The sequence below is a fragment of the Camelus dromedarius genome, chromosome 1, assembly GCF_036321535.1.
Source record: "Camelus dromedarius isolate mCamDro1 chromosome 1, mCamDro1.pat, whole genome shotgun sequence".
Taxonomy (NCBI): domain Eukaryota; kingdom Metazoa; phylum Chordata; class Mammalia; order Artiodactyla; family Camelidae; genus Camelus; species Camelus dromedarius.
The window spans coordinates 35,890,826-35,905,418 of record NC_087436.1 but is presented as its reverse complement, the minus strand read 5'-3'; the positions used below and the strand labels follow the sequence as shown (position 1 = coordinate 35,905,418).

At 34.2% G+C, this 14,593-nt stretch overlaps 1 protein-coding gene across 4 annotated transcripts in view; it reads left to right on the top strand.

Moving 5' to 3' along the window:
• The window catches only part of AFG2A (AFG2 AAA ATPase homolog A), a 303,934-nt gene that overhangs the window by 225,862 nt on the left and 63,479 nt on the right, over positions 1 to 14,593 (top strand). For 3 of the 4 annotated variants that reach the window (XR_010376820.1, XM_064476207.1, XM_010985561.3), the window contains exon 15: positions 9,625 to 9,789. The exons of the other annotated variant lie outside the window; for it this stretch is intronic. Coding sequence is in view for 2 of the 3 variants with exons in the window: in XM_064476207.1 (XP_064332277.1) it covers positions 9,625 to 9,789 (165 nt within the window). In the remaining variant the exon portion in view is untranslated. The remainder of the gene's footprint in view (positions 1 to 9,624; positions 9,790 to 14,593) is intronic. 4 annotated transcript variants of the gene reach the window in all.

Below are 14,593 nucleotides of genomic sequence, written 5' to 3'. Positions count from 1 at the left end.
TGTGAAAATTGCTTTATAGATTCTTAAGGGCTATATAAATATTAGTGCTACTCATCTTAGATAACATTTTCAATAATTTGAAAAACCATGTTTACTGGTATCGTCCTAATTTTCTCAATCCTGTATGTATTTGTTTTACGTGGGAAGAAATGATCCCCATGATTGAAATGCAGTTTTGAATTCTATGATAAAGTATAGTTCAGGGAAGCTGATCATGCATCATTTCTACCTAATGAATTAACGTTAAATGTGGGGAATATTCCGAAAATAATTAAAGACTTCATTTTTAAACAAAGGCACTATTTACTGTGTGTTTGTTGATTGACTATTTGCTTGCTGATTTATATGTGACTTAAGAATTAATAGATATTTGGTAAACATGTACCATGTTCTAGGTGTTGTGATGTGTGCAAAAAAAGTATATAGCAGCATTTTCCAAAGTGGAAATGTCATATTAGCTTTTGAGATGTTTCATGGTTAGAATTTGAGACAGAATTCCTATATACTACTGCAGCTTTCTCTTGGAGATTTTTAATACCCATTAGTATAGGCTTCAGAAATTCCTAAATTTAGAAACCTGTTCAATTTTTATTTCTACCCAGGACTTCTAAACTTAAACAAGAAAACCCTTTTTTCCATCTGGTAACATTTACCTGAGTATTTTATGAAACATTGATATGAGATGTGACGATACTGATTCCATGATTTTTAACAATCTATTTGAAACTCTAAACATAAATATAAGATAGTTTTTTAAAAAAAAAAAAAAAGGAGAGCTAACTATGGGATTGAAATGGTTGTGATACTTGTCATCCATATTCATGACCAACTCATAGAAATTGATCTGTTATAGCTTGCTAAGTAAGTATTCTTTCTCTTAGTGACCACTTATGTGACTTTTCCCAAACTGCATAGTTGAAAAGGATAATCTTTCCAAACAGAAAAGATCTGAAAACATCTCTTTTTTTTAACATTTTTTATTGAGTTATAGTCATTTTACAATGTTGTGTCAAATTTCAGTGTAGAGCGCAATTTTTCAGTTATACATGAACATACACATATTCATTGTCACATTTTTTTTTTTTTGCTGTGAGCTACCATAAGATCTTGTATTTATTTCCCTGTGCTATACAGTATAATCTTGTTTATCTATTCTACATTTTGAAATCCCAGTCTGTCCCTTCCCACCCCCCGCCCCCTTGGCAACCACAAGTTTGTATTCTATGCCTGTGAGTCTTTCTGTTTTGTATTTATGCTTTGTTTTTTTGTTTGTTTGTTTGTTTTTTAGATTCCACATATAAGTGATATCATAGGGTATTTTTCTTTCTCTTTCTGGCTTACTTCACTTAGAATGATATTCTCCAGGAACATCCATGTTGCTGCAAATGGTATTATGTTGTCAGTTTTTATGGCTGAATACTATTCCATTGTATAAATATACCACATCTTTATCCAGTCATCTGTTGATGGACATTTAGGCTGTTTCCATGTCTTGGCTATTGTAAATAATGCTGCTATGAACATTGGGGTGCAGGTGTCATTTTGAGGTAGGATTCCTTCTGGATATATGCCCAGGAGCGGGATTCCTGGGTCATGTGGTAAGTCTATTCCTAGTCTTTTGAGGAATCTCCATACTGTTTTCCACAGTGGCTGCACCAAACTGCATTCCCACCAGCAGTGTAGGAGGGTCTTTTCTCCACAGCCTCTCCAGCATTTGTCATTTGTGGACTTTTGAATGATGGCCATTGTGACTGGTGTGAGGTGATACCTCATTGTAGTTTTGATTTGCATTTCTCTGATAATTAGTAATATGGAGCATTTTTTTCATGTGCCTATTTATCATTTGTATTTCTTCCTTGGAGAATTGCTTGTTTTGGTCTTTGGCCCATTTTTGGATTGGGTTGTTTGTTTTTTTCTTATTAAGTTGTATGAGCTGCTTATATATTCTGGAGATCAAGCCTTTGTCGGTTTCATTTGCAAAAATTTTCTCCCATTCTGTAGGTTGTCTTTTTGTTTTACTTATGGTTTCCTTTGCTGTGCAGAAGCTTGTAAGTTTCACTAGGTCCCATTTGTTTATTCTTGCTTTTATTTCTATTGCTTGGGTAGACTGTCCTAGGAGAACATTTTTGAGATGTATGTCAGATAATATTTTGCCTATCTTTTCTTCTAGGAGGTTTATTGGGTCTTGTCTCATGTTTAAGTCTTTGATCCATTTTGAGTTGATTTTTGTGTATGGTGTAAGGGAGTGTTCTAGCTTTATTGATTTACATGCTGCTGTCCAGTTTTCCCAACACCATTTGCTGAAGAGACTGTCCTTATTCCATTGTATATTCTTGCCTCCTTTGTTGAAGATCAGTTGACCAAAAGTTTATGGGTTCATTTCTGGACTCTCAATTCTGTTCCATTGGTCTATATGTCTGCTTTTGTACCAATACTATGCTGTTTTGATTACTGTAGCTCTATAGTATTGTCTGAAGTCTGGGAGAGTTATTCCTCCAGCCTCTTTCTTTCTCTTCAGTAATGCTTTGGCAATTCTAAGTCTTTTGTGGTTCCATATAAATTTTATTATGATTTTTTCTAGTTCTGTGAAATATGTCCTGGGTAATTTTATAGGGATTGCATTAAATCTGTAGATTGCCTTGGGCAGTGTGACCATTTTCAACAATATTGATTCTTCCAGTCCAGGAGCATGGGATATCTTTCCTTTTTTTTTTTTTTAAGTCTTCTTTAATTTCCTTCATCAATGGTTTATAATTTTCTGTGTATAATTCTTTCACCTCCTTGGTTAAATTTACTCCTAGGTATTTTATTACTTTGGGTGCTATTTTAAAGGGGATTGTTCCTTTACTTTCTTTTTCTGTTGATTCATTGTTAGTGTAAAGAAATGCAACTGATTTTTGAACATTAATCTTGTAACCTGCTACCTTGCTGAATTCTTTGATCAGCTCTAGTAGTTTTTGTGTGGACCTTTTAGGGTTTTCTATACGTGGTAACATGTCATCAGCATATAGTGACACTTTTACCTCTTCTTTTCCAATTTGGATCCCTTTTATTTCTCTCTCTTGCTTGATTGCTGTGGCTAGGACTTCCAAGACTATGTTGAATAGGAGTGGTGATAGTGGACAGCCTTGTCTTGTCCCAGATTTTAGTGGGAAGCTTTTGAATTTTTCACCGTTGAGTACTATGCTGGCTGTATGAAAACATCTCTTAATGCCCTTAAGTTTACTGATTTATAATACTGAGAACCTAACAAGTACAAGTTTAATCAACTTTATTTAGTTTAGTTATAATTTACATACAATATACTGCACCAATTTGAAGTGTACAATTCAAGTAATTTAAATATATATGTAAACCTGTGAAACTTCCTCTACAATCAAAGTGTAATAAAACATTTCAGTCAACCTAAAAGGTTCCTTTTGCTCCTTGGCAATCCATCTTTCCCTCTACCCCAGACTCCAAACAACCACTTGTCTACTTTTTATAATTACAGATTAGACCAAATTTTTTAAGTATTTTGTATAAGTGGAATTGTATAGTATGTACTTTTCAATGTTTGGTTTCGTTAGCTCAACAGAAGTTTGAGACTTATGCATGTTATTGAGTATATCAATAGTTCTTTTTTAATTGCCAAGTGATACTCTATTATATGTAAATACGTATTTTGTCTATCCATTCATGAATTGGTAGACATTTGGATTATTTACAGTTTGGAGCTATTTTGAATAAAGCTGCCATGAACATCTATGTATAAGTCTGCATGGATTATGTATTTGTTTCTCTTAGATAAATACCTAGGAGTAGAATAACTGGATTGTTGTAGTGGAGAATGTTAAACGTTTTAAGAAACTGTCAGTCTCTTAACCACTCAACCACTTTGGAAAACTGATTGTACTATTTTATGTTCCCATTAACAGTGTATAAGTTCTAGTTACTCTATAATCCTTGTTCAGTCTTTGTTATTGTTGGTGTCTTTAATTTTAGTCATTCTTATGAGAATGTAATGATACCTCTTTTCTTTTTTGTTTTTTGTGGGGGATTTTTGGGGGGCTGGGGTCAATTAGGTTTGTTTGTTTGCTTATATGAAGGTACTGAGGATTGAATCCAGGGCCTCATGCATACTAGGCATGCGCTCTACCACTGAGCTATCCCCTCCTCCCCTATAATGACATCTCACTGTGGTTTAAATTTGCATTGATCTGATGGCCAATGATGTTGAGTATCTTTTTACTCAACATTTACTTACTTGCCAACTTTATAGTTTCCTTTGTCTGGATCTGTTCAGATCTTTTGCCTGTTTTCTTCTGGGTTGTTTATTTTCTTACCATTGAATTTTAGGGGGTCTTTATGTGTTTGGATACAAGTTCTTTGTCAAATATACCTGCCCATTGTGAGTATTTTATCCCAGTCTGTGGCTTGCTTTTTTTCCTTGAAGTTTTTAGAAGAGAAAAATGGTTTAATTTTTAAAAGACAGGTTTATCAGTTTTTTTCTCTTATACTCCCTCTAGAAGTTTATAGTTTGAACTCTTACATTGAGATTTATGATCCATCTCAAGTTGATTTTTGAGAATGGGGTGAGGGAAGGGTCAATGTTCATTTTTAAAATATGATATTCCATTGTTGAAGCATCATTTCTTAAAGTACTTTACTTTCCTCATTGAATACCTTAAAAATAAAAATCAATAAGGACTCTTTATTCTGTTTTTTAAATCTGTATTTCTATCTTCTAGACTTATCACAGTCTTATTTCTTTAAGATTATAAATTTTGAGGCCAAGTAGTTTAAGTCCTTCAACTTTGTTCCTTTTTTGATTTGCTTTCATAATTCTCAGTCACTTGAATTTCTATATACATTTTATAATCAGTTTGTCATTTTTTTTAAAGTCTTTGTGGAATTTTGATTGGAATTGCATTGAGACTGTAGATAAATTTGGAAAGAATGAATATCTTAATAATATTGAATCTTCCAATGAATGTGGTTAATCTCTGTATAGATCTTTAATTTCTCTCAACAGTGCTCTGTAGTTTTTAATGAAGCATTCTTTTGTTAATTTTATTCCTTTGTTTGTTTTTTACGTATTTCCATAAAGTAGATTTTTTAACTTCATTCTTCTGTTTAGATTGCTGCTGAATATATAAAGATACAATTTTTCTAATATTAAACCTGTCTCCTGTAATCTTGCTGCTGTTTTGTAGATTCCTTAGGAGTTTTACATAAGCAATCATGTCATCTGCAAATAAGGATAGTTTTACTTTTTACTCTTGCAAGTTCTATACTTCCTTCCTCCAAATCCCCCCTGCCCTGGTTTTGCCTTATTGCAAAGGCTAGTACCTCTGTTACAATGTTTGGTAGAAGTGGTGAGTTTTTACCTTGTTCTTGATCTTAGGTTAGAAAGCATTCAAAATTTTGAGATTAATTATTATTTTACTTATAGGTTTTTGTAGGTATTGAAGAAGTTTCCTTTCATTTCTAGTTTGTTGAGAGATTTTTTTAATCATGACTAGATCTTAAATTTTGTCATATGCTTTTTCTGCACATATTTAAATGATGGAACAGATTTTCTCCTTTAATTCTGTTGCTATGGTTAAATTATACTCATTGGATTTTGAGTGTTAAACTAACCTTTCATTCCTGGGATAATTCTTACTTGATTGTGATGATTTATCCATTTTATATATTGTTAGATTCTACTTGCTAATATTTTCAAAGAATTTTTAGATGTATGCTTATGAGGGTGTCACTAATCTGTAGTTGTCATTTTTTGTAATATCTTTGTCAGGTTTTAGAATTAGTATTATGCTGGCCTTATGAAACAAGTTGAGAAGTGTTTCCTCCTCTATATTCTGATGGTTATATAATTCTGATGTGATTGCTTCTTTGGTAGATTTCAGAAGGGAAACCATCTGGGCTTGAATTTTTCTTGATGGGAAGGTTGGTCATAATGATTCAGTTTTTCAATCAGTTCAGTTGCAGTTTTTAAAAATAAAGGGCTATTGTGATTTTCTGTTTTATGCTGTGTCCATTTTATAACTGGCTTTTTCAAGGCATTTGTTTCTTTTTTATTGTCATAAAGTTGTTTATAATATTCTCTTATTATCCTTTTGCTATCTTTAGGATCTGTAGTGATAGCCCCTTTTGATTTCTGATGTTGGTGATTTGTTCTTTTATTCTTGTTTCGTCTAGCTAGAATTTAATCAATTCTTAAAAATCTTTGTAGAGAACCTCCCTTGACTTTGTTGATTTTCTCTATTATTTGTTTCCTATTTCATTGATTTATGCTCTCAAGTTCATTATTTCCTTCCTTGTACTTACTGTTTTTTTTTAATTGAAGTAGAGTTGATTTACAATGTTGTGTTAGTTTCAGGTATACAGCAAAGTGATTCAGTTTTATATATGTGTGTGTATATACATTTATACATATATATTCATTTTCAGATTCTTTTCCATTATAAGTTATTACAAGATATTCAATATAATTCCCTGTGCTATAAGTCAGTCCTTGTTATTTATCTGTTTTATATGTAGTAGTGTGTATCTGTTAATCTCAAACTCCTAAGTATCCCTCCCCCCTCCCTTTTGATAACCATTAGTCTTCTATGTCTGTGAGTCTATTTCCATTTTGTAAATAAGGCCATTTGTATTATTTTTTAGATTCCACATAGAAGTGATACCGTGTAGTATTTGTCTTTCTCTCTCTGATTTACTTCTCTTAGTGTGATAATCTCTAGGTCCACCTATGTTGCTGCAAGCAGCTGTATTTCCTTCCTTTTATGGCTAAGTAATATTCCATTGTATCTGTGTATACCACATCTTTATTTGTTCATCTGCTGATGGACACTTAGGTTACTTTCATTCCTTGTACATACTCTTGAAACTTAGGTCTTTGATTTTAGCCTTCTTTCCTGCTATAAGCATTTAAAGTTACAAATTTGTCACTAAGCACTTTTAACAATATTCCACAAATCTTCATATGTTAGAAAAATATTCTAACTTCCTTTGCGATTTCTTCTTTGACCTATGACTTATTTAGAAGTATGTTATTTAATTTCCATATGTTTGGGGTTTTCTTGTATGTCTTATTTTTATTCGTGTCTAACTCCCTCTTACAGTCAGAGCTCCACTTTGTGTGATTTCAGTACTTATGAATTTGCTGAGTTTTGTTTTATGGATTATCATATGGGTGAATATACCAAGTGCACTTAAAAAGAATATGTGTTGCACAGCTGTTGGATGTAGTGGTCTATAAATAAATAGCAATTAGGTCAAGATGATTGATAGTCTTGTTGGATCCTCTCTACTGGTGTGTTTTCTAGTTCTCTTAGTTGCTAAAAGAGGAATGTTAAAAAATCCTATTACAATTTTAGAGTTATATGTTTATCTCTTTTAGTCCTGGCAATATTTGCTTTATATTTTGAGTTTCCATTATGAGTAACATACATGTCAAGAAATATGAAGGTTCTGAGGCTTTACCCTATTTGAACGGTAACTAGTTAGCCTGCCACAATTTTCATGGAAGCTGGTGAAAGGCATGAGACTCTTGAGTCAGAGACAGAGGACAGTTTATTACTCACAGAGTATTATCATTTTTTGTGCCAGTTTCCTAAGAACTAATTCCCACAGAGCAACCATATGAGGTTTCAGTATTTGTATTTTCTGTAGTGTCTTAGGTATAGTCCCAGCTACATTTTCAGGATTTTTGTTTGTTTGTTTGTTTCAGGTTTTATAATTAAAGGTGTTCATGCCTAAGTTCTTGTCTTCCTTACTTTTCTGTATTTACTTCTATCCCACCTTCTTTCTGGATACTTCATATTCATAAGTACACATAGGGAAATGTGCTATTTTTCACTATTTATAAGTGTGTATCTCTTAAGTATTCAAGAAGTGCTACTTCTGATTATGCCAGCAAGTAGAGTAACTTCTGGGAGAGGGAAGGAGTCTACATTTTTGGGAATTTCATTTTCAGTACTTTATTTCTTCCTAGAAATTCAGTTTTCCATTTCATGTCATTTCCTTTCAACCAGGAGAACTTCCTTTAGCATTTTCTGTAGTGTAGATCTGCTGGAAACAGATTTCCTTAGTTTTCTTTTATCTGAAAGTGACCTTATTTTTCCTTGATTATTGAAGAGTATTTTCTCTGGGAATAAAATTCTGGAATGACATTTTTATTCTTTCAGCACTTGAAAGATGTTGTTCTGGTTTTCGCACTCTGTTGTTTTGGTTAAAAGTCATTGGTGATTCAAATCATTGTTCCCTGTATTCACTCTCGCAGCTTTTAAGATTTTCTTTATCTTTGGTTTTCAGCAGTTTGACTACAATGTGTTCTTATGTGGTTTTCTTTGTATTTATTTTGTGGGAAATTTACTGAGCTTGATTTTGTGACTTAATTTTTTTTTAACTAATTTGGGAGCATTTTTGGCTTTTTTTTTCCTAATATTTTTTTCTACCCCATCTTCTCTTTTCTTTCCTTCTTGGACTCTAATTACACATATGTTAGACCTTTTGATTTTGTCCCAAAAGAGTGATCTTTTTGTGTATATTTCACCATTTCACCTTCCCACTTAAAACCTTCCACTGGCTTCTCACTGCAATTAGAATATAATCCAGACTCTTTACCATGTTGTTTAAGGCCTTATAACCTCCCTATGACTATCTCTCTAACCTCATTTCCTACGTTTTCTCACTTTATTGGGTTATTTTCTTTCCCTAGCTCATACCAGTCATTGTTGCCTTTGCACCTGATGTTCCCTGTACTTTGAATGCTCTTCCCGTAGATCTTTGTATGGTGACTCCTTTGGATATCTGCATAAGCTACCTCCTTAGAGAGGCTTTCTCTCATCATCCCAACTAAAAGCTGCCCCATTCCCTCAAAACACACACACACACACACACACACACACACACACACATTTTAGACCTATATCTCTTTTAATAGGTTTATTGAGATATAATTCACATACCCTAAAATTCATCCACTTAAGTTATACAATTCAGAGATTACTAGTATACTTACATACATGTGTAACTGTCACTACAGTTTTACGCATATCCATCTTACTCATGCTGGTTCCTAGCACCAGGAACAATATCTGGTATATAATACATATGTAATAATTTTTTCTGAAGAGATGACTTCATTAGCTCTAAGATAATTTAGGCATTAACCTCCAGTAAAATTTTAGGGAAATTCATTTGACTATCATCAGCTCTAGAAGTATTGTTTAATCAGAGCTGTGCCTATTTTGGGGGCTCTTGAAACAGCTTAACCATATTTTAAGAATTATTGCAGGAAGGTACCCCAAGAAAAGTCTTTTAATGTCTTTTTAATAAGATGAATACAAGCCATGTACACATTTCCTTAAAAGAGAATAGTCATCTTTTACTGACCTGACAGTTGCTGAGGAGCAAAAAAAGCCTTTAAGAAATACTGCTTTTCTGTTTTCAAAAGTACTCTAACATTGTTTGAACCTCTGAAATAGATTATGGAATCTCTAGTACTGGTTTTATTTACTAATTATGGGTAATAGTTATTCATGAGATTCTGGACATCCTCTTTCCTTGGGTACCTTCCATGTGGAATGTCAGTTCTGAGCTTGGTTCATCTGTGTTGCTCCATCTTCTTTATAGGCTTTGCTGCGGCCTGGAAGAATTGATAGAATCATCTATGTGCCTTTACCAGATGCAGCAACAAGAAGGGAAATATTTAACCTGCAGTTTCACTCTATGCCAATCAGTAATGATGTTGATCTGAATGAACTCATCCTCCAAACAGATACATATTCAGGAGCAGAGGTAAGATAGATCCCCTCAAAATACCTTGGTGTGAGGAAAGCAGTGGCTTGGGGTCCACCAAAAGGACTGCTTGACGCCAGTTGTTTTAAAATAACTATATATTAAGAAATCTTAAAACAGAAAATGTACTACATGACAGGTAATCACTAAACTAAATTGCATTTTACCTGGCCTCTATTATATTTCGATTGTTTTTACTTGGCCCTTACTATTTCTCAAAATGTAGTCTCTAGAGAAGTAGCATAATATAGTGGAGAGGACACTGGACTTAGAAGTTGAAGATTCTACTGATGGGCTTCATGCCCAGCTTCCAACCAGTTACACACTTCTCTGAACTTGGGTTTCTTCACCTATCAAATGGAAATGATATACAACTTCCTGTACCGTTTTATCGTAAAGATCATAAAAATGAGATTAGGATGTCGTGAAAGCTCTGTACAATACAAAGGACTTGGCAAAGAGCTTGTATTATTGTCATCTTTTATCATTTTGAAAAATAATCTCAATCTACAAAGATTCTCTCATAAAAAACTTAATTGGACAGCCAGTCTGCCCTTAATAGTAAAAATATACTCTCAACAAGTACAGCAAGACCTCTGTGAAAATGTGAAACTTGTAAGTGTGGCAAATGAACATTTTTTTCTCTCCTCAGCGACTCTTCACTTAGGCTGTTTTTATTTACGAAATTTTATTTTAAAATAATTGTGCATCTTTTCTACATGCATTTTTAAAGAAAAGTTCAGACTGTATTCCTCCACATAAAAATATCTTCTGAATACCACTGATATGGTTTGTACTGGGAAATTAATACTTTTTAAAGTACAAAGTTGTAGATTCTTTGCATCTGAATTATTCAGCAGACTGGGATTCCACAATCTGATTTTCTTGCTATTTTTATCTGTCTTCTGTAAAAACCAAACCAATTAATATACATAACAGATCATTTGTGGTACTCAGAGAGTCCTGTAGGTAAATATACATGTGGAATTGGATTTAGTACATCGTGCATTCACAGCTAATAACAACAACCAAAATAAATTCTAAATCTACTCCTTGTTTTTTTAAGCTGAGCAATATATATTTGATTTTCCCCTTTCAGTTTTTAAATTCCATTAGAGGGGGAAAAGCCATGCAGAAAGCAGCTTGAAAAACAGTTGAAGTGCATTCACCTTTAAAATAATCTTTATTATTTCAGAGTATCTCTTTGGCATAACTATCCATTAAGTTAAAATGAACATATAGTTCCTACTAACTGACTGCTCCAGCATTTCTAGAATTTAGTTTTTGATGTGAGACCAGGGCTGGCATCCTGTATATGATATGTCAGTTTACAGGAAACAGCTAGGAGAAGAAACCATAAATCTTTCACTTGAGTTGAGTGAAGTGGACGAGCAGTTAGCTAGGTATAAATATGCCCTCCTCACTTTGAAGTAATTCATAGTAGTAACACAGAAGTGCAAAACAAAAATCAAAGCCAATGAGGTCCTGTCTGGCTGAAAGGAAAAAACTCATTTGGTGCCAGGAATTATTGTAGCAACTTGCTAGTTCTTACGTAGTACATGCCTTATTCAGTCTGAAATATAAGCATACTCATTTCAGATTAATTTTTATATCAGAGCTTCTAAAAATAGTCACTGGAAAAGTAGCAGAAAATTCTGTCCCTCAATTTACATTTTTGTGTCCCATGATGCTTGGGAGAGGGAAGGTTATCCTCCTGTGATCCGAATTATAATCAGAATATTTTATTACAACTTCATGGACATTTATTCCAGAGCTATGTCGTAGTAGTTCTAGGATTTTCAGTTTGGATAAAGCAGATTTGTTCCACATATTTTGTTCTGTGTGACGGTTTGGTCTGAATATTTAGGTAATTCACATAGGTCCCCTATTGTTTGAAGAGAACCATTCTCTCTTTTAAAGTCTTAAAATTAATAAATAGGAAATTTAAGACAGATTAAACTTAGCTTCACATAAAGTATAAGATCTCTCTCATCTTTTTTTTCCTCTTTCTATCAGAATGAAAATGGTGCTGCAATGTTTGAAAGCCAAAATTAGTTTTGAAATGTTTTTAAATAGTAAAATAGATTCAAAGCTAGAAACTCAGTCTCCTGACTCCTCAGGCTCAGTTCTTTACCACTAATGTAACCAATTTATTTCCTTCTGCAGCAAGGCCATATCCTTCAGCATAGAAGCTTCTCCACAGTACATCCCTAGCAAACACTTAATAAACTGGAGAAAGGGAAAAAAGATTTTTTACCTATATTTCTGAAGAATAGACTTCCTATTCTCATTAGTCAGAGAGGAATCCTCTTGTAGCCGTGCTCCCTGCTATGGTCACAGCTACTTTCTCAGAGCTGGAGTGTCTCTGTGGCCATTCTGTGGTATAAAAATGAAACTATGGACTCGGTTAATTGTCTTCACAGGACAGTAGTATATGCAGTGTTACATGAGATTAATTTAGTTTGGCTGTACACTCTTAGTTATATGGACAAGCATTTGGCAAGGTGAGCTGGAGATGAGGAAATTGCTGACACTCTTTTTTGGAAACAAACTTTATTTTAACTGTAGTGAGTATTTTATTTTTATTTTTATTTTTAATTAAAAAGTTGAAGAGAACGATTGGGATGGAGATAATTACTGGCACTCATTAAAAGACTGAGCTGGGGGGATTACTTTTAAAAAATTTTTCTTTTCACCTGGTGCTTTATTTTTCCTAGTCAACATTGTTCCATAAAAGCTTACACAGGCCCAGTGTTTGAAGTAGCTCATTATACACTACTGAGTTACTCCATTTTCTCTCCCTGGAGAGGGTATACAGAGAATTGAAGCATTTTTTGCTAACCCTCAGGAGAGTCCCAGGAGGAAGTTTGTCGCCAGCTGAACGGGGAATGTGGTCACTAGGGAGCAAGCCTCTAAGGAGTGGCTGCAGCAGGCGGCATCCCTCAGCCATCTCTGCGGCCCGCTGCTCTCCCGGTGGCCAGAACCTCATTGTCTTTGGCTTCTTGGCTGTAGCTCCCAGTCAATGGAAAAACATGTTGCCATTTAAAAGTGGTTGGGAATTCAGTTCAGGAGGAAATAAGAAGTCTTTTTTGGTTATAGCTATTGTTTTCTCTTGCTTTGATTTTTGTTTTTTCAGTTACTTGTAGCAGATTCCACTCCATTTATTTGTCTTATATCAAACTATCCTAGTTACTTTAGGGAAACTTTTATCTTACCCACTGACAGGAAATCAGCAATCACAAATATATGTACATGAAAGTCATGACTGAACCCATTCCCTGTGCACTATGTGCTTGAGAACAGAGACATGAATAAGATACATAACTTCCTCTCTGTATAGGAATATGCTGACATAGGCTGACGATGTCTGTAAAATTTGAGTTGAATGTTTATTTGCATTTGGATGTTATCCACCTTCTAGTGATTATCTCACTAAGTAAAACTGAAAATATCTAAGAGCCAGGTACCCACTATACATTTACAAATAATATGGACGGTCATAACATTTATTTCATATATCAAGATTTGTGAATTCAACTTTCAAGAGAGGCAATAAAGTGGAAGAAAAGAATTTTTAATGTCGCAGTTGAGTAGACTTTTAATTGAATTGTAGCTCTTTTCTTTCAGGATTGTTTCAGGCAAGTTATTTAACTTCTTTGAACCTCAGTCTCCTCATTTGTAAGATATCTGTGTGACAGAATTTTGTTTTGAGGGTTAAATGAGATGATAAATATGAAGGCACCAAGAAACAAGGCCTGACACATAAAGAGTGCTTCATAAGTGTTATTTCCCTTCATTGTTTCCTCCTTTTATCAGTTCAATCTTTATATTTACCACAACAGTATTGGATGATGTTACTACAAGATGGAGTACGTTTTGCATCGTCTCAATAACCAGATAATTTATCTGGAGCTAGATAATTGAGTTTGCTTCTTACCCTTTTCTTCAAAATGTAAAAGTCTTCTTAATATGGTGATTTTTAGGGTAATCATGAATCTAGCTCTAGAAAAAAAAAATCTTTCTAAAGCAATTTGTTAGAGTTAAATACATTTCACATTAATTTTTCAAAAAGCGTTAGCTGCATCTAAATTTCGTCTGTTTGTCTCTGTTTCACTAAAGTGATGTGTCTTGCCCTGAATCCCCTTTTGTAGTCTATGCCCTCCTGGGTCTAATAATCGTTCAAGGTCTTCATGCCAGCTTGACATAAAGAAATCACCTTCCAGTGTGCCTCATTAATTCAAGAAGGTTTCTTTTCACTGTGCTTGAGCTATTATAGCTAATAAAGAGAAAGACTTAAGTTACTTTTCTGTCTTGCTGATTAATAGTCCTTCTGACATCCTCTCTCGTCGCCCCCACACAGTGAAAACAGAAGGAGCAGTTACAACCACGTAGGCTCTCTCTGCTCTTCCTACATGAAGCCTCTTGTGACTGTTTTCCCTAAACTAAAAATCAGGATCAATATATTAGGATCCAGTATAGATTGACTCTTTATATGATCAGTCTAACAACATATCTGAGATAAGACCAAAGATCCAAAATGGGACGGCACACCTTTTGGCCAGGTCTCAGGCTCTCTGTGTCGAGAGAGCAGCTAGCAGCAGTGTTCCTGTCTCAAGGTGAAGCAGGGCACACAGTACTTAGCAGCCTCCTGTAGACATGCCTGCAACCTCCTTGTCCTGCCTGATCAGAAACTGCCCTTTGAAAACAGGGTGTTATAACCAGCTGGTCTGCTGTTCTTATTGGAGATCTTTGTTCTCTCTCTACTCTTTCTTGTGCACTTATCCTTGAAATTCTATACCTATAC